This window comes from Biomphalaria glabrata, chromosome 7, assembly GCF_947242115.1.
Source record: "Biomphalaria glabrata chromosome 7, xgBioGlab47.1, whole genome shotgun sequence".
NCBI lineage: Eukaryota > Metazoa > Mollusca > Gastropoda > Planorbidae > Biomphalaria > Biomphalaria glabrata.
The window spans coordinates 29,809,862-29,830,879 of record NC_074717.1 but is presented as its reverse complement, the minus strand read 5'-3'; the positions used below and the strand labels follow the sequence as shown (position 1 = coordinate 29,830,879).

At 36.4% G+C, this 21,018-nt stretch overlaps 1 protein-coding gene across 1 annotated transcript; it reads right to left on the bottom strand.

Moving 5' to 3' along the window:
- Window positions 1-515: 515 nt before the first annotated feature.
- On the bottom strand, window positions 516-19,983 carry LOC106063257 (uncharacterized). Its single transcript, XM_056036776.1, has 11 exons — window positions 19,845-19,983; window positions 15,174-15,348; window positions 13,070-13,225; window positions 5,323-5,459; window positions 5,033-5,172; window positions 4,666-4,854; window positions 4,075-4,164; window positions 3,606-3,824; window positions 2,250-2,381; window positions 1,788-1,904; window positions 516-1,572 (listed from the first exon to the last, which is right to left on the bottom strand). Exons 1-11 carry the CDS (start codon window positions 19,852-19,854, stop codon window positions 1,456-1,458), a joined length of 1,482 nt encoding a protein of 493 aa, XP_055892751.1. The 5' UTR covers window positions 19,855-19,983; the 3' UTR covers window positions 516-1,455.
- Between the last annotated feature and the right edge of the window lie 1,035 nt (window positions 19,984-21,018).

Genomic DNA, 21,018 nt, shown 5'->3' with positions numbered 1-21,018 from the left:
GTTTGATGATTCCAGCAATACATATTGATTGTTAATTTAATTGGTTAAATTTGAATTTTAACAATAAAAATTAGTTATTATTTAATACTTAATATGTAGTTTTAAATTGCATTTTCACTCTTCAACTCACTAAAATTAGAAATTAGTTTTAAAATAAATTGCAAAAAAAAAAAGCAATATAGGTTATTAAGCCGGGGGTCTACCGAAAAGCAGAAAACATGGCAAGGGGTCTACGAGACAAAAAAGTTTGGGAACCACTGCTATAGAGGCTAAACGACTGCAAAGTTGTAGTAAACAGTTCTCATACTAATCGGGAGTAAACTGTCCCACAAGGAGACGTTAAGAAACCGAAAAAAAAAACCATCTACTATAGCGCAAAAGAGGCCCAACAAAACAATAGGCAAAATAGCATGGTACAAGGTACGCACCATCGACACTCCCTAGTGACGCCACTGTATAAATCTTATTACATGTATTTGAAAAACAAAAAAAAAACAATACAAGTGCTCAGAGAAAATAAAATACAATTTATTATCATTAAAATATTGAAATGAAAAATGGAATGTTTTACACAAGTTTTCACAAGACTATGACAGCATTTCTCTGAACTTTACACATGAGTTTGACTTAAGTATTTCTAATTAAAAAGTGTAAAAAGAAATAAAAATCTCGCATCTTCGAGAAGTCAATGTACAAATAAAATTCTTGTTTAAACTTCTCTTGCAATTTTGACACATATACCACGCGACACGCTCCATCCCATAATATCAGCGTCACAATTTTATACATTTAAATTTTTTTATTTATTTGCCCATAAAATGCTTTCGATGGCATGCATCTTAAACAGCCTCTGGCAACCAGTCCAACTCTTGACTAAGATATTGGGTGCCAACGAACTGTTATCACTGACAGGAGAAAGGGTAAAGACAAGTAACTAAAGCAATAAGCTTCGACAGGAGAGCTCGTTAGCCTTAGCAAGGAGAAAAAAAACTTTGCTGGATTGCAGCTATATCCAAAAATGGGAATGGCTTCGGGAGTCAATCCTGAGGAATAATCAGGAGCCGGTGACCCTTTGGCAGCTTGCAGCACGTACTGCTATGCCATGGTAGATCATGCAATGTCGCTGATCCCAAACTATATCGGAACTCTGGACACATCAGCTGAGTGGAGATGGGTAATTGGTGTGTGAGCGACATCGTGCCGACCATAGCTAATCTCCAGGCATATTAATGATCCATCCTCGGGATGATAATATATTATCAAAAAGTATTCTAAATGTCCTGTATCCTTGTGTAACTTTATCTGAAATCTTCACAATAATTGCAGCACTCAAATAAAACTGTTGAACATGTTGACATTGTAAACCCGTATTAAAAAAAGAGTGAGAAAGAAAGAGAGAGGTGGTGAAAGAGAGAGAGAGAGAAAGTTGAAAACATGTACAATGCACGATGTCAATCAAGCAGTTGGCTTTTCTGCATAAAACAATCCCCATCTTTGTTCCCCTCTTTGAACACGACTCTGCTTATCTTTCCATCCATCCAAAAGATCTTTGTAGCAGTCTTCGTCAAATTCCTGTCAATAAATACATCAACAAATGAAATTAGTAAAATAAAAAAAAATATCATTTGAATTTAATGTCAAGTTAGACCAATACCTTTTTATAGTTTCGAAAAGTAGTCAGTCATTTGTTATTCAAAACCAACAAAATAAATGTGTATCTTAAACCCATGAAATAAAAGATAAAGACCTACTCCTTTTTGTGAAAGCGATGACAATTTTGTAAATACCTTAAAATACTCTTCTTTATTTCTCTCAGTTCTTTTGATTTCTTTTCTCAAAATGTCTTCAAACTGCTCGGTTCTGTCTTCACTCACAACATTAACAAATCCTGCCTTGTCCAAGAGCTGAATGGGAAATGTGACAGGAAGATGAAAGTCACAGTCACAATAAAAACAAAGATTTTTTTAAAATTAGAAGTCTAATAAATACTAAGCTAACATCTTATCAAAAAAATCATCAGAAGATTATTTAAATCAATGTATAATTTTAATCAATTTATAATGTCCATCTCTCTCTCTCTCTCTCTCTCTCTCTCTCTCCCTCTCTCTCTCTCACACGTTTTGTATTGGGGTGAAACTTAGAAGTGATTCTCATGAATTCACACAATGTCGAATAACATTAGTTTGTAATCTCATTCACAACTGAAAATGATTATTATACAAATGTGTAATTTCGAACTATTGACCAACCTTTCCGTAAGTAAGTGGCGGCAGAAGATAATAACCTCTTTGTTTGACATATGCCTTAAACTCCTCTGAATGAATGCCAGGGCTGCAGCAATAGTCTGAGATGAGAAGTTTACCTCCAGGTTTTAGGTAGTTCTGTTCAACAAATGTAAGATTAATTTAGAAATGCAAACATTGATTCTGTTTTAGTCTTTCATTATTCCTAATAAAGATTCACGCGTTCGCAATGAAGTAATCTTAGTAGCCTATATCTTTGCATTCATAATACTTCTCTCTCCACTTTCTCTATATTGTGGAGCTGGCTGTCAAAGATTACAATGCTGTTTGAATTTTAATAAAAAAAATATTACAATTGTATTTTCAAACCAAAATTAAACATTAACTCGCTTGTGGCTGAGTGGTAAAGAGCTTGGCTTTCAAACTGGAGGATCCCGGGCTCGAATCCTGGGATTTTTAATTTTTGGATATTTATGGCGCCTCTGAGTCCACCCAGCGCTAATTGGTACCTGTCATGAGTTGAGAAAAAGTAAAGGCGGTTGGTCATTGTGCTGGCCACATGGTACCCTCGTTTACCGTGGGCAACAGAAACAGATTAACTTCATCATCTGCCCTATAGACTGTGCGGTCTGATAGGCGAAATTCATTTTATTACAGGATTAAATATAGATAATAGTCAAGACTGGAGGATAAAGAACTTGGGCCTTCAGATGGGGGAGACCAGGTCAGCGCCCTTCTCTCGGGAGGAAAACATTTCACGTTGGACGTTAATATGTATAATAGAATGTACAAAATTAAAGTATCGATTTTGTTAGCCGCCATGTTGTTAATTCTGTTACAAGTGAAAACTCGTCATTCTTGACTTGTATTGCTGACTTTTTACACAAAAAAAAATTCGGTAGGTCCCATCAGTAGCTAGGACATATACCCATAAACACTCCTGGGACATATACCTATAGACACTCCTGGACATATCCTGGACATATACCCATAAACACCCCTAGGACATATACCTATAGACACTCCTGGACATATCCCCATAAACACTCCTGGACATATCCCCATAAACACTCCTGGCTCAAACAACTCTTGCTAGTGAGTTGCCTACAAAGAGTGCTTTACAAAATAAAACAAGCAGTTTTGAAGCAATAAAGTACGTCCAACTCTTGGAATGTGACAGAAAATATAAGAAATGTAGCTTCAGTATCAGAAAAGTCATTCATTTGCTTCGAGTAAAAAAAAAAAAAGACTTTATCATTCACTATTCTATAAGTTAGTTTTTATTCGATTTTTCCAAGTAGCTTATATTTTAAAATTGTAAAGTTCCGTGGCATAGCCTCCCTTTGACTGTTTCTAACTTACGTATAGTTTTTTAAAGAGAGACAATTTGTCGGCTATATGCAGTATCACGTCACGGCTGTAGATCACATCAAACGACTCGGCTGGATACTCTCTCTTTGTGGCATCGCCAACTTCAAAAACGACTTCATCAGGACCGCAGCCTACTTCCTGTGCTCTGTCTAGAGCCATTTTTATCATGTTGGATGACAAATCAATCACTGTGACTTTCACGCCAAAATTCTGGAAATTTAGCAGAATTAAATAATAGTTATTGGCTTAGGCTAATCGTAAATGACTAGTAGACTTTCTCTACATAAAAAGTGCAACCTTGACCTAGTTATTGATCAACATTTCCATAAGTGATGGAAGAAGACAATAACCTCTTTGTTTGACTTCATTATTCTATACTTCCAAATGCAAATACATTTTGCCTAACAAAAATGATCTTGTTTAAATATCCGTCTAAAAATAGTGCAAATTATATACTGACCTTGGCCATGTAGAAAGCGCTGCCACCTATGCCCCCTCCAACATCCAATACACTCTGACCAGGACACAGATTGAGCATATCTACAAATTCCTAAAAGAAAGAACAGTTTACAACGATACTTCAAAGACGAGACACGATAGCCTTAAATGACGATCTATATTGTCTTGAATACCGATATTTCCAGGCGTTCATGTGATCTGTGTATGGAGTAATGCTGTGCTCCAGCAGTATCACCAAATATTGAAATTCACCTCTACTTATAACAAATAATAAGTTACATACTCTCATTAGCCTGGTCTATCTCAAAATTGTATGAAAAAATGTTACAATAAGAACTATTTGTGGAATAATAGGCGTGATGATAATGAGACATACATAGTCTGTACACATCCACAACACTTCCCACACACTTACAACGTTTCCCACAAACACACATCCACAACACTTACCCCACATATCCTCAACACTTCACCATACACCCACAATGTTACCCACACACCCACTTCCCCACACACCCACAATATTTCCCATACACATCCACAACACTACCGACAACGCTTTGCACATGAAGAAGAAATAAGCATTCTATACCTCAGTTGTCTCTAGTCCCCCAGTACTGACAAAAGTTCTACCAAAAATTTTCTCGTACAAGAGAATACTTCGAGTTGAATACTGTTGTTTGTCAAGAAAGTCTTGCCAACTTTGGACTCCAGGTGCTGGCGAATCAATCTTTTTGACTTTCTGTAGGAGCCAGACCACTTGGTTGTTGTTGTTTTTCCTCTACAGCAGGCCATGCAATTTAGCAAAGAGAAAGGGAATGCATGTGAGTATATGTCTGAGAGGTACAGAGAGAGAAGGAATGTGAGATGTACAATCTTACGCTTGATTATTATTATTATTGGAATAGATTATTTTAGTTGCTATAATTATTTGCAGTGTAAAGATAATTATAAAATACCTTGATATATGTTTGAACCGCCTTGGAAAACAACAGATTAAAACCGTAAAGCCCACAAGGGGAAGTAAGAGACTCATAAAAAGCTTCATACTGTTCGGGCTCTCTGTAAAATGTAGGATTGGCTCCCCTAGTCTTATTACCTTTAATGACACAAAAATGGTTTTAAATTGGCCTACTTTGTATACTAAATCAGATAATTAAAATCGTATGTTTTTATTTTGTTTTTGTTTTTACAAAATTGATATCCGTTCAAAAGTGAAAGTGTCAAATTAAAAAAAAAAACGTCTCACCCGACTGACATCTACATGACTCTCTGATAAAGAGTTGACCCCTGGGTTTTAACCAAGACAGGAGTTTACCAAACAATGCTAGGACCTCTTTATCTTCCATGTACATCAGAAGCCAGTTGGAGAAAATGAAGTCAACACTATCAAGCAAAAATAAACTAAAATTATAACAACTTAATTATATTACCGTCTACGTCTTAGTTTATCTGAATAGCTACTACTGATGGGGATAGGGTTAGGCCTATTGATTGATTACAATAACTACTTCTGGATTAGATTACCTTTTACTTTGAGGGTTCTCAACCTTCAGGTCGCGACCCACTTGGGGATAGTATGAAGATTTTCCAGGGGTCTCTTAAGGCCTATAGGAAAATATATTTTTTGACTGTCTATGCTAAGACAAATTTGTACAAATGCTCCTTCTTCCCTAGTGCTATTAGAGCATGGAATGAGTTGCCTGAGCTAGTCAGGAAAACCAGTGACTTGGCAGAATTTAGGTCATTGGTTAATGTGCATGACCGAATGCATGACGCGTAGGACGTAATCACCTTCTTTTTTGAAGTAACGTCTGTAATATATAAGATGTATGTATGTATGTGTCACAGATGCCATAATAGATTTATTTGTATATTTCACATTTAAAAGCTTATGTGTAAATAGAAATATAAACCCTTGACTGAGCCTCAGGAATTACCCCACAAATCTAGATCCTTGACAGCGCCTCAGGTTTTACCCGAGACGTAATTACGATGTTGCAAATCTATTGGTTGATTTAAAAATAAATAAAGACATTTTAGCGCCAGAGAATTGACGAGAGTAGAAAGAACGCCAGTCGATGAAAGAATTTCCTAGTAGACAGTCGCGTTTTCTAAGAGCTCTGATTTAAAGCTTTTGTAATGTTATTTGTGCTTGTCGATCTGTAACTTGTACATAAGCTGTACTTACGTTTTATATTTAAATAAAGTTCCTGAGTTGTGTTTTAACAAAGAATCTTTTATTGTGAATCCTAGATCGTCATTTATTCAACTATTTTAATTCAAGTGAAATCCCCGGCACCACAACACACGTTGTGACATCTGGCACTCCGACTAATAAAAGTTTATGGACAACTTCTAACGAAATTTATTCAAGATCTAGGACCAATTTCTAAACTCTTCAAAGGAACTTCATTCTTATTTAACGGAGGACAGAATTTCTGTGTTTAACAGGTCATTTGGTTATCGATAATTCTTTTATAAAGATTTTCGTTAGAGTTACGTCTAACTCACGAAATCTATTATTATATGTAATTGGCAAAAGGAATAAGACCAATATACATAATAACTGGCAATATAAAAGACCAGTAAAGCAAATAACTGGCATTATAGTCATTATAAAGAAGACCAGTAAATAATCATTTGTCTGGCACAAAGTAAACAGAAGACCAGATTTAACCAACTGTTAAACCAGTAAAAAAAAAAAGTACTCGGCTCAATAGATTTATATATCGAAGCTTACGACTCCAGTGAAATACAATTTTACTGTCAAGCATTATTAGCAAATTGAGGCTTCAAGAACTTTGTCACTATATTATTATTATATCTGAGATAAAGCCAAAATCCAGATATTGTACATTTTGCTCCAATACAAGAAACTAACAAAAAAATTAAATATGGCTTCCGGTTCTAGAACACAGCGACTCCTTGAATTGATGGAATTAGCAAAAGAGAAGCAAATTCCTAAGCCAGACCTGTGGGCAGAACGCCAAGAAGAGAAAGAATATCAAGAGCAAGAATCTGAAAAACAAAGGCAAGAAGCTGAAAAACAAAGGCAAGATGAAAAAGAAAAAATGGAATTCGAAAAACAAAATAAAGAAAATAAAGAAAGCATTCCAACTCAAGGTCACTCAAATATGTTTGACAAATACAGATTAATGAACAAAATATCGGCTTTCAACGAAAACATTGACAATATGGACTCGTATCTCATAAGATTTGAAGAAATAGCTACAACATCCGGTCTACCTGAAGCACATTGGTCGAGCTCACTCCTCACCCTATTGACTGGCAAAGCTGTCAACATTTGCTCACAACTGTCCATCAATGAACGCAGCATTTACTCTGATATCAAGGAAGCTTTACTGCGCCAATACGGAGCAACTTCAGCCAACTATAGAAAGAAATTCTATAATGAAAGGCCACAGCAAAATGATGATCCTCAAATTTTTGTAGGTAATATGTCAATGTGGTTTGATAGATGGGTATCCATGGCCAAAATAGAAGAAAGTTACCAAGCTCTTCGTCAACATATTATTATCGACAACATCACCCTTGCTCACTCAGAAGATATTCAATCCTACATTATAGAGAGAAATCCTACTGATATCCAGACATTAACCAAGATCATCAGACAATATAAAGCAGCCTATCTAAACAAGTCAGTCAAACCATCTGTTGAAGAAAATTTTGTCTGCTTTGCTCAAGACAAAAATGCAAGATTTAAGTCAGATGACAAAATCAAATGCAACAAATGTCATAAACTAGGGCATTTCACGTCTCAATGCCGCAGCAGAAACACAGAATGTTCATATTGCCATAAAAAGGGTCACCAAACTCATGAATGTTGGAAAAAACAGGCAGTCTCCAAAAATCAAAATTTTGATAGACCCACATCACCAACTCAAAGATACAGCAACAGAGAGCAATACAATCTCAACAAAGCACCTGGAAATAATAAACCAGATAACAAACCTCGCTACAGAAGTCATTCACAGGACTCCAGACCACAATATATGCTAAACAGAAGCTCATATAACAGAAGATATTACAATGAGCATTCAACTATGACAGTCATTGCAAAGTCCAATGGTCTCAAATTTTATCCAGGCTTTGTAGGAGACAAGAAGGTGGAAGTTCTTCGTGACACCGGAAGCACGTCCACATTAGTACATGAACGCTTCGTACACGCAAACCGTTTCACAGGCAACCACGTCCAAGCCACTGCCTTCAACGGAACTGTCAGCAAGTTACCTGAAGCCATCATTTATGTTACTACACCATTCTTCAGTGGTCAAACAAAAGCATTAGTAACACCCAATCTACCAGTGGACCTAATCATTGGAAACATAGAGAGAGTTAAAGAATGCACTCCTCAAGAACTTACTGAATGGACAAATGCCATAGAGCAAGGTCAAAAATGTTTGGCAGTAATGACAAGATCCATGTCCAGACAACAAGAACATTTGGCACCTGAACAAGCTAGCCAAAATAATCACATGGCTACCTCAGTTACGCAAGTTATGCAGAATGCAACAGAACCAGTTACTAGTCCAGTAGCCAGCAACAATCAAGAACATTCAACATGGACACCCCCAGTTACATCAAGCCCATCCCTACCGGTCATAAGTCCACCTCCAATTCCCGAATGTCCATTGTTGAACTTTGAAGAACAAGACTATATGCCCAGAATCTCTAACAATGATACAAGAACTTTAACTGGTCAAACTGAAATCCATCAAGACAAGTCATATTTCACACATGATGACTTCAAAGAAGAACAGAAACGAGATCCAACATTGCAAATACTTTATCAGAAGGCACAAGCAAACAAACAGCTGAATCTACCAAATAAACCATATTTTCAAGATGGCCTCCTGGTGAAAAATGCCATGCATAAAGACAATACCATTCAGCAAATAATAGTGCCACGGAAATACAGGAAAGAAATACTGGCAACAGGACATAACATTCCACACGCCAGCCATATGGGTGTAGTCAAAACTAAAGCCAGAATCCTCAAAGAATTTTATTGGCCAAGTATCATTAAAGACGTCAAGAAATACGTGAAGTCATGTCATATTTGCCAAGTCAAAGGACCTAAGAACAACAAATCACAGGCACCAATTCAAGATATGGAATTGACAGACAAGCCATTCCAAAAAGTCTCAGTTGATTTGATTGGTCCTATGCCAGTAGCCTCAGCAAGAAACCATCGATATGTCCTGACATTGATTGACACATGTACAAGATGGACAGAAGCAGTACCTCTAGTCAACATTACAGCGCTTGACATCACCAGAGCTTTGTCAGAGATATTTTCCAGAATTGGTTTCCCAGAAGTTATCCTCTCTGACAGAGGCACACAGTTCACAGCTGACATTACCAAAGACTTCATGAACATGTACCACATCAAGATGAAGTTCACAACGCCCTACCATCCCCAAAGCAACGGGCTTTGCGAACGATTCAACGGTACTTTGAAGAGGTGCATTTCAAAAATAGCACACAACAATCCGCAGAATTGGGACTTATTGCTACCAGCAGCTCTGTTTGCATACAGAGAAAGTCCTCAAGAAACCACAGGATTCTCACCTTTCGAGATGGTTTATGGCGCCAACCCACGAGGACCGATGGCAATCCTCAAAGAAGCTATTATTCGCCAAAACTCAATCTCATCAGAAACCAAGACAGCGTTTCAACATGTGCAAGATACCAGAAACATAGTCATATCCGCATGTGAAAAAGCAAATGAAGCCACAGCCATAGCAAACTCCAATACCAGAATGAGAGTCAATAGAAACAGAACACTGAAACAATTTGAACCAGGAGATCAAGTATGTCTGTTACTACCAGACAAAAGCAACAGACTATTCATCAAATGGCAAGGTCCATTCTCCGTACTCAGAAAGATAACAGATGTTGACTATGAGATAGACATACACAACAAAAAGAAAATCTATCACGTCAACATATTACAAAAATATAACACAATAACAGAAGGTACCACAAGCCCAGAACAAAATGAAAGAGCCATATCATGTCTTGCAGTCATACCAGAAGAAGATGAAAATGACACGTCTGAATTTGACGACATCAATATGCCACAAACAACTACCAAACAAACTGAATTTTGGCAAGACATCAAACTCAATTCAATGACACCGCAAAAGCAGAAAGAACTGACTACCATTCTCAAAGAAAATTCAGACATATTTACAGATGTTCCAGGCAAAACGTCAATTACGGAACACAATATAATACTTACTGATCCCAAGCCTACAAAAGCAAGACCTTACCCATTACCAGTACACTACAGAGACTTTCTTAAACAAGAAATTAACCAACTATTAGAGCAAGGAATCATTGAACATTCCAACTCTCCATATGCCGCACCAATAGTTCTTGTCAAACGGAAGCAAACGACAATTCCAAGAATGTGTGTCGATTTCAGACAGTTGAATAAAATAACCCAACTCGACTCATATCCTATGCCAAATCCTGAAGATCTTATGACCAAATTTTCAGAGGCAAAGTTCTTCACCAAAATAGACCTGTCCAGAGGTTATTACCAAATACCAGTCAGACAAGAATGCAAACAGTTTACGGCATTCACCACAGCTTATGGGCTATTTCATTTCAACTTCATGCCATTTGGTCTAGTCAACGCCAGCAGTACCTTTAATAGAGCCATTCACAGCATACTAGGCAATCGCTCTGACACAGTGTCATATATAGATGACATTTGCATATTCCATAAGACATGGAAGGAACATATCAAAGGACTACAAGAAGTTTTCAGCATACTGAAACAACATGGTTTTACCATAAAGCCTAGTAAGGTAGAACTAGCCATGTCAGAAATATCCTTCCTGGGTTATAGAGTCAGCTACAATTCGCTGAGACCACAAGAGAACATTATTCAACGCATACTAGACATCAAAGTCCCCACCAGTAAAAAGCAAGTGAGAAGTATTTTGGGTCTGTGTAATTTCTACAGACATTTCATACCAGATTACACAGCACTCATAGCTCCATTGATTGAACTCACTAAGAAAGGACAGCCAACGAAGATTCCATGGTCTACAAAGTTACATACCACTATTGAGAACATTAAAGCTGAATTCTCAAGAGACACTATTCTCAAACTTCCGAATCCAGAGAAGCAATTTTACCTCGCCACAGATGCTTCATCTTCAGCTATAGGTGCATGCCTAATGCAGAAATACCAAGACACTTCACAGAAATGCCAAGAGACTTTGCACCCAGTATTTTTCATCAGCAGGAAGTTGTCACCAGCTAAAACCAGATACTCAACCATCGAACGTAAATGTCTAGCCATTGTATGGGCCATAGCCAAGTTCTCCAGATATCTACTAGGTGCTCATTTCACACTCCTAACTGATCATGCACCACTAGCATTTCTGAACTCAAAGAAGTTAGCGAACAGTCGTTTAACTCGTTGGAGTCTTCAACTCACAGACTACCAATTTGAGGTCTAGACAATTCCTGGACGTGAGAATGTTTTCGCTGACACACTTTCCAGATGTATTTAATTCTTTACATAATTGTGTATATATTTTTCTTCCACAGGTGTAGTATATCAGTTTTGTATTGTCATATTTTAATTTTATCATGAAGCACCATGAAGAGAAGTAACTCATTCAATTCAAGATTTAATTCATTCAAGTATTATGCTTTGTACAACTTTTGATATTGTCTCATTTTCATAACCACTTGAATATTGAAACAGGTGTTCTAAGTCATCAATAATTTTGTTCTCATATACCTGACACTGCATTTACATTTTTTTTTAATGTTATCTTCAAGTCGACTTTATTTTTCAGAGCATTGTCATATGTTACCTCAACCATTTTTCTATAATTTCATGTATGGTATCTTATGTATATTTAAATATTTTAATACATATAAGCATTTCTATTACCATACAAATGCTAAATGGAGGGGGGGGGGTAATATGTCACAGATGCCATTATAGATTTATTTGTATATTTCACATTTAAAAGCTTATGTGTAAATAGAAATATAAACCCTTGACTGAGCCTCAGGAATTACCCCACAAATCTAGATCCTTGACAGCGCCTCAGGTTTTACCCGAGACGTAATTACGATGTTGCAAATCTATTGGTTGATTTAAAAATAAATAAAGACATTTTAGCGCCAGAGAATTGACGAGAGTAGAAAGAACGCCAGTCGATGAAAGAATTTCCTAGTAGACAGTCGCGTTTTCTAAGAGCTCTGATTTAAAGCTTTTGTAATGTTATTTGTGCTTGTCGATCTGTAACTTGTACATAAGCTGTACTTACGTTTTATATTTAAATAAAGTTCCTGAGTTGTGTTTTAACAAAGAATCTTTTATTGTGAATCCTAGATCGTCATTTATTCAACTATTTTAATTCAAGTGAAATCCCCGGCACCACAACATACGTTGTGACAGTATGTATGTATGTATGTATGTATGTATGTATGTATGTATGTATGTATGTATGTATGTATGTATGTATGTATGTATGTATGTATGTATGTATGTATGTATGTATGTATGTATGTATGTATGTATGTATGTATGTATGTGTGTGTATGTATGTATGTATGTATGTATGTATGTATGTATGTTTGTATGTATGTATGTATGTATGTATGTATGTATGTATGTATGTATGTATGTATGTATGTATGTATGTATGTATGTGTATGTATGTGTATGTGTATGTATGTATGTATGTATGTATGTATGTATGTATGTATGTATGTATGTATGTATGTATGTATGTATGTAGGCATGTATGTATGTATTTAGGCATGTATGTTGTATGTATGCATGTATGTATGTATGTATGTATGTATGTATGTATGTATGTATGTAGGCCTATGTATGGTCTGTGTGGTGCAGACAGAATGAGATTATGTGTGTGTGTGTGTGTGTGTAAACAGCGTAGCAGAATGTTTATGGTATTTATGACTTATCTGATTACCTTTCACTTGGTATGTTCATCCTGGTCACATCTGCAGCAACGAAATCAATGTTCCCCGTTTGCTGATTAGACTTCATGTTCTGTCGAATGAAATCTTCAATAAAATCAACAGCAATCACTTTCTTAGCCTTCCTGGCAAGTTCTGCCGTGAAACGTCTAAAAATATAACAGTAGCGTATGATGGTTTGGTAGATCTGGACAGATTTGCAAAATTAATTGATATTTGATCTGATGTAATTGTACATTTTCTAACAATATGACTTTGTCATGACATTGTCTAAAGGTCAAACCCAAACCATTTGCGAAACCTTAAAATGTGGTGTGTATTATGAAATAGAATTATGTCCGGTATATATAGTGCACTTGAGGACTAATACAAACGAACTTTTAAATCTTCTTTTAGAAATGTGTATATCTGGTTTTACTAAATATGCATTTGAATTTTTATTGTTTATAAAAGGTGAACGTTCTCGGAAGAGCATGAAACGTTGCTTACAGATGACAGAAAAAAAAAGTAAAGTTCCCCTTTTAGACTGTGTGGTCTATAGAGCAGACAAAAAAAAAGACAGAACAGAATACAAACAGTATGAATATTTCCCATACAACGAAGTGACACAGACTGTCAATTACCATTATACAAAAGTAATTACTCTATAAGACTTTTGGCCAAGCTTCTATTAACTCGCTCTGTCTGTCTGTCTGGGTGAAATCTTTTACACGTTATTTCTCCCACTGCCCAGTCTCGGATCAAGTTGAAACTTTGCACAATTAGTCATTGTCTTTGACAACCCATGAATCAATCTAAAAAATTAACACATTAGTTATTCAATTAGTCTAAATTAATTAATTTTATTTTGTATAGAAAATTGAATATGCTAAAAGGAGATAGCCTAGTGTAGAAAATTAGGTCGTTCGCTAACAATTCTAAACTAACTATATAACCTTATATATAGCTCAGTGGCCAACGCCTCGTCCTTCCATCATGGAAATTCGAGACCTCGAGTTCGAATTCAGACTCAAGACACTTTTTTAAAAAAATAGCTTTTGAAAAAGCAGCACGGGAACCTTCTCCCAGATACCCCTCTCCTCCCCAACTGGTCCACAAAAGTGATTGGACAAAGCGCATGAAAGTTTCGCTAAACAAAAACAATAAATAAGTATTTCCGATTGCACAAATGTGTTATTGTTAATCTAGATGACTAGATCTAGTTAAATGTAACTGCATGATTGACTCCAAATAATCGGTGCTATTTCACTCAGTATAAGCCAAGTTTTTTAATAAAAGTTTAAAAAAAATATTTTGTACTTGTTAATCTTTAAAAGTGCTGTACGGAAGCAATAACAGATTTCCAACCTAATTTTTTAGACTAAAAGTAGAATTTATAGCAGTGTGGGTCCAAATATTTTTTTTTATAAGTAAAAAAAGAAATGCAAGAGCTGATGAGCTGTCATATTTATATTTAGAACGCATCATATGATCTTTCATGCATTAAAAAAAAAACGCAATGACAATTTTCATATTTTATTGATTTTAAAACAACAGGTTTCGCTAACAGAAGACGAAAAAAAAAATTACAATGCAGGTAATAACGCAAGTTTCAATATTTTCAGCCCAATTGCCAGAGCTATGAAATACAAACTATTAACAACCACAATCCTACCTGCCTCCATACGACGTGATTGTGTTGAATTAAAAAAGAAAAAACTGCTTTCAAAAGATAAAAAGTAGTCATTGCACCTAAACGTTGCAATCAAGAAATCGGATATTTGTATTATCTTTTGTAAATCTAGTTTATGGGATCTAGACTTGACGGACGGACAGATAGACAACAAAAACTAATAGTGGCTTTTAACTTTTCGGGGCAGCTAAAACACATCCCAAAAAAAAAAAATAGGCCTAACTGCACAATTGAATATGTTTAAAAGTGTATTTTAATAAAATAAAAGGAAAAAAAAAATTAGATATATCGAATGTCTGATAAAAACAACAAGGCAGTTTTTGCATTCAAATTTCGTTAAATCAACCTAAACTCATACTAAATTTTCCTTTAAAATTTGGTTGATTGAAATGGGACCTTCTAGATTCACCAGTACAATGACATACCCTATGCCAGCTCCAAGTTCTACGACTGTCTTCCCTCTAAAATCTGGCAAATAAGATAAAATCTCTGGAAGTTCTTCTTTTGTCAGTTCCTCGGCACATGTGTCCAGCATCATTTCTTGAACAGAGGCTTCTTTGGAGTGCTCCTTCCAATAGTCCAACATGGCTTGTCTTGTGTCTGTCGTGAAATAAAAAGACATGTTTTCATTGGATGTGGATGACAAATATATATCTTCATAAAGCTAAGATTTTTATGTATAAGTTAATGCTCTATAATTTAAATCTTTTTACCATACTTCTATTCAACTCGTAACTTCATGGAAGCAAAAACCATATGGGTGGGCAAAAACTGAACACGGATCTCGAAAACGGCTCTAACGATTTACCTAGAAATTTGACACTTGCTGTATATCGCGTTGGGAAAATAATTAATAGCTCTTTTTTTAAAGGCAATTCCTCCTTTAGGCGACTTTAGAGTGATTGTTTTTCAATTTATAACTAAGGATTAGTAGGCCTATATTAAATAACAATGGAGCATTATTTATCCCGTTAATAAAACTTCCGGTGGGTCGAAAGGCTTACCAACATGGCAGCTTTAAAGTGCAAACACCTGTTATGTATGAACTACTCTATGTCGATTTTTTTCTTGTTGAAAGAGTCCAATCCCAGCTATTAATATGTTAATTAATATATCTATCATCTACCATTACGCTAATACAGCTAAGAACTAGTCTAGTCTTTTACATTCTTGAAGCTTATCATATTTATAGTAATAAATGAAACTCAAAGAAAACTATCGATAAAACTTGTAGATATGTTTACATTGATGTAGATAACATTGGATGACCTGTTTTGAACAAATCTGACTTGAATAGAGGCATTGTAAAAAAAATGATTTCCTGATCATTGAGGGACTTAAAGGCAAACCTATTCATTATATATCTGTTTCTTGTCATGTGCATTCAGATCGACAATATATAAATCTAAATCAATCTAGAACCTGGCACTTGAACGAATAGCCCCAAAAGGAGTATAGTTTTACACACACAAATATATATTGATTGTTATTTCTATTTCAATACACATTTATTTGATCTATATATCTGGATATATGGGCATTTAAATTTTTGTGTGAATTGCTTTTGTATAGCGCAATTTTCATTCTAATAGCATGCTCAGTTCGTCAAGATTCAATCTCTTTTCTGGACAACTGGGACAAGGGGTATATGGGAGAAGGTTTCTGTGCTGCCTTTAGGCGTTCAGCAAACACAACTCTGGTCTCGAGTAGGAATTCGAACTCGAGTCCCCTTCATAGGTAGCCAAGCGCTATTTTAAAAAAAGAAGCAAGGTTATAAAGACAGTTTATGTGGAAACACAAACTCAAAATAGGCCCCCGAAGTAGTCCACCCAGGCAGGTAAAAAGACAGGTTTCAATATTTTCGGAAAGAATATCAGAATGAAATTCTATCAAAGACAAAATGAGAGAAAAGAATAGAGAAAGAAGGTTGACAGATCTTGTGTGGTGCCCCAGCGGTCCAGCAGACCAAAGGATAGGTGAAAGTGAATGTGAAGTTAGATGTGATCCTGGCCTAACTGATGTCTTATAATGAATATCTAATTGTTTTGTAAAGGGTCAATCTCTTATTCAAATCCTCAAGAAGAAAACATTTCCGTAAAAAAAAAAAAAAAAAAAACTTTAGTTACGTGTTTTATACTTAATATCAGGTGGCCGATCAGGTGGCCGATCAGGTGGCCGAGCCTCGCTCGGTGAAATAATTTCCTAAGAAAGGTTAAATACCCGAAGTCATTTTGGGAATATTTTTGTAATTATGAAAATGAACGATCAGATAAAGACTACAAATCTGAAGAGTTGATTTAGTGTTCTGTTAGTTCTAAATGTAATTGTACATGGCGATTAATATAAAGTCTCTAAAGTCCTCATACAGTCTAGACCAGGGGTCTCAAACACGTGGCCCGCGAAACTATTTTGTGTGGCCCGTGACCACGTCCGCAAATTAAAAAAAAAATTAGATAAAATTTACAATGACCACATATAAGCCGTGAAATGATTTACAACTGCACAAATCAGTAAATGGGGTGTCACTGTCGCCCACCGACCGCTTAGGCTTTCAGCTGGGTGAACGGTGGCCTGATTCTTACCGCTGGCCGATAGCGGCTAGAATCTGGCCACCATTATATCACTGCTCCGACCGTTTGGCCGCGCGGCTAGCGAAACAGGAGAAAGAAAAGGAGATGGGGAGGGATGGGGTACATGTGTCAAGATTCCGTGAAAGCAAGCTTTCTTGTTAGCGAGATGATAGCAAAGGCATCACGACCATTCACTGAAGGCCAGTTTGTAAAAGAGTGTATGTTACAGGCGTGTGAAATTATCTGCCCCGAGAAAAAGAAACTCTTCGAAGGCATACGTTTGTTTGCGAACACAGTTGCAAGCAGGATCACCGAGTCAGCGACAAATGTTCAACAGCAACTGATTGCCGCTGCAAAAGACTTTGTAGCATATTCCATTGCACTGGACCAGTCTACTGGCGTAACAGACACCGCATACTGTGCCGTATTCATTCGTGGGGTCGACGAAAACTTGAACATTGTTGAAGAGCTATTGGACTTACTAGCAATGAAAGGAACGACGACTGGACGCGACGTGTTTCAAGAACTGGAAGCTTGTATTGACAGGTGTGTGGTCTACGTGGGAAAAACTTGATGAAGTGGCTACGGATGGTGCACCAGCAATGTGTTCAGAGAAGGTTGGTGTTGTTGGATTAATGGTAGAGAAACAGTATTAGCTCAGCTTGGCGGGACCTTTTGCAGCCATACATTGCATTCTGCACCAAGAAGCATTCTTTGGCAAAAGTCTACAAATGAAGAACGTGATTGATGTTGTCCTGAAGACGGTGAACTTCATACGTGCACGGGGTCTCAACCACAGACAGTTTGTATCATTTCTAGCTGATTTAGAAACGGAATACGGAGAGTTGCTGTATCATACGGAAGTCAGATGGTTGAGTCGTGGAAAAGTGCTGCAGAGATTTTTTGAACTGAGACGGGAAATAGTATTGTTCATGGCAATGAAAGACGGAGACATACCTCAGCTCAGTGACCTAATGTTTTTGTCGGATCTTGCTTTTCTTACTGACATCACGCAACATCTCAATGCAATCAATTCACAACTACAGGCCACAAAGCAGCTGATTACCGTGATGTTTGATTCATTCAGATGCAAGCTGACTTTGTGGGCCACTCAGCTGGCAGATGGAAACCTGGCTCATTTCTCTTTTCTACAGAGCATAACGGTTGAACCACAGCGCCTAAATGACTACGTAGACATCCTCTTCAGACTACTTGAAGATTTTGAACACCGCTTTCAGCAACTCACTGCTCTCGAACCACAGTTTTTCCTTGTTGCCACTCCGTTGACGTGAAAAACGTTCCAGTGGAAGTCCAGATTAAACTACTTGACCTGCAGTGTGACACTGTTCTGAAGCAAAAATACGCTGATGTTCCAGATTTCTACCAGTTTCATCCCAGAGAGAACTTTCCAAACGTATTTTGCGCAGCTGATAGAATTATTGCGATGTTTGGGGGGTACGTACGTTTGCGAACAGTTTTTCTCCAGAATGAAGATCAACAAAACAGCATTACGATCAAGATGGGAGACGAATCTCAGACTAACGCATGCCAAAGGCAGTCATTTTTGGTGAGCTAAAAAAAGTGGTCGATAACACCGAAACGCTTAAAAGACCAGCTTGGGCGCCAACTTGCCTTAGCTGAGATAGAAGAGAGCAGATGGTTGCATGCGGCCTCAGAACGAGACAGCTGGAGGGCACCAGCAAAATAAACAACAAAGTAAAAGGTATCTCCACCGCTCTACGCAATTAAAGAGTAAACAATTTATTAATCAATTAAAACACAATAACTAATCATTACTAATCATGCATCGGCATATTTAATTTCATTACTTTTCTTTCATAGTTCTATAATAAATCAATCTAAAGTAAGATGGTGCGCAAATGTTTAATTAGGTCTATTGATTCTTTAAAACGTGTTCTTGTTTGCAAAGAAATATTTTAGTGTACTGCGGTAAGCCTAGTGACGTAAGCAGCGTTTTTCCCGATTTCGTCATGGAAAATTTTCATTCATAAAACATTCTAGCCAAAATTAATTTTTCGATAAGACATTTTCAAACCGATATAACGGTCGAACTCGAGATTTCCCGATGTGGCCAATGAGTTAAGAATTTTTTTCTCACTAATATGCACATACCCTGAAATTGTTTTAAAAAAAACGTTAAAGCCGTTTTTTGAAATAAAATTGATATAAATATAAATATATACATACATACAAGAATTGCTCGCTTGATAGTATGTGGTTTAGTAGCGTTGCAGTTCGCGCGATAATATGAAAAACTACTTATTAATTGATGTTTTAAATTAGGTTCTTCTTATATGCATACTAAATAGATTTTTCTCTTTCAAAAAATAAACACTTTTTTTTTGTGTGTGTAAATGTAGTAGTTAGTATGACAGAAAAAAAAATATAATAAAAATAGCCATCTCCCCTTCGGACAGACATTCCACACAAAAACTAATAGCGTCTTTTCCCCTTTCGGGGGCCTCTAAAAAAATGGTAGCCTACAATAATAGAAAACAGACTGACCTGCGGGCATTTTAATTTATCTAGAGTTATCCCAGTTTAAAATTTTCTCCTTCTGTGAAATTTTAAAGACAAATAAACGTAACAGTATTTCAATGGATCTAAATCGCTGACCATTAGAATATGGTCTCAACTAATCAGGTTCTCTTCAGTATAAATAAACCAACCGCTGTAAATTTCCGCTGTGAAAATTTTCCATGAAACCTTGGGTTGTGGCTGTAGCGCGATAGTTCTAACGGAATCTAACGAGATGGAAATAATGTTGATCAATAAAAGTACTTGTATTTAAAAAAAAAGCCTTTTGAATTTAATTAGGATATTATAAAAAAAAGCATCGCTCCTCCCTCTTTGAATTTTTCTCTTTTTTTTCTATTTCTCTCTTTCTCTTTCTTTCTCTCTATCTCTCTTTGATATGTATGTATGTATGCAGGGCCGGATTAAAGCAAGTGGAGAGCCCTTGGCAGGATTTTGTGGAGGTCCATACACTTTTTTGAAAGCTTTAATGAAAATCGACTTCTTAATAAACATGCTTCTATCTAAAAGCAGGCTATACTTCAGAAGAAAGAAATGGATGACTTGTAGTTTTATTCTATATAAGTTAATTAAGTAGAGTGAATGCATGCTATAGATAAACAAACAACTAAAAACACTAGAAAATGTTAGAGAATGGACAGGAAAGAAGTGTGTTTTTTTTTTGTGTGTGTTTTTTTAAATCATACTGCCCCTCCATTACTCTAGCTCGAATATCTATATTTAAACACGGAAATACAAGTCCAATGTAGGTCACCTACTGACCTTACATTTCTGTTCAACAATATTTATGTTGACGTAGGGGGAAATCTCAAGGTTGAAGGCACTATAGACTCACATGTAAACTACTACGACTTGGAGGTAGGAAGTGAATAACGAAACGCCCAGATTTAGTAGTAATTAAATAAATGTCGTGAAAAAATGACTAGTACAAATCCTAACCTTAATTTGGACACAAATTTTTTTTTTTTTATTTCCGGATAGAATCGATAGATAAACAGTTTCCTATTGCGTGGAATTTTCCATTCTGCACATTCCATTTTAGCCTTGTCCAGTGTAACAGTACTGATGGTGTCTTTCTCTTATAGCAGTAGGCCTATTTAGTCTCTTCTCTAACCATGGCTGTATCAAGCAAGCAAGGTTTATA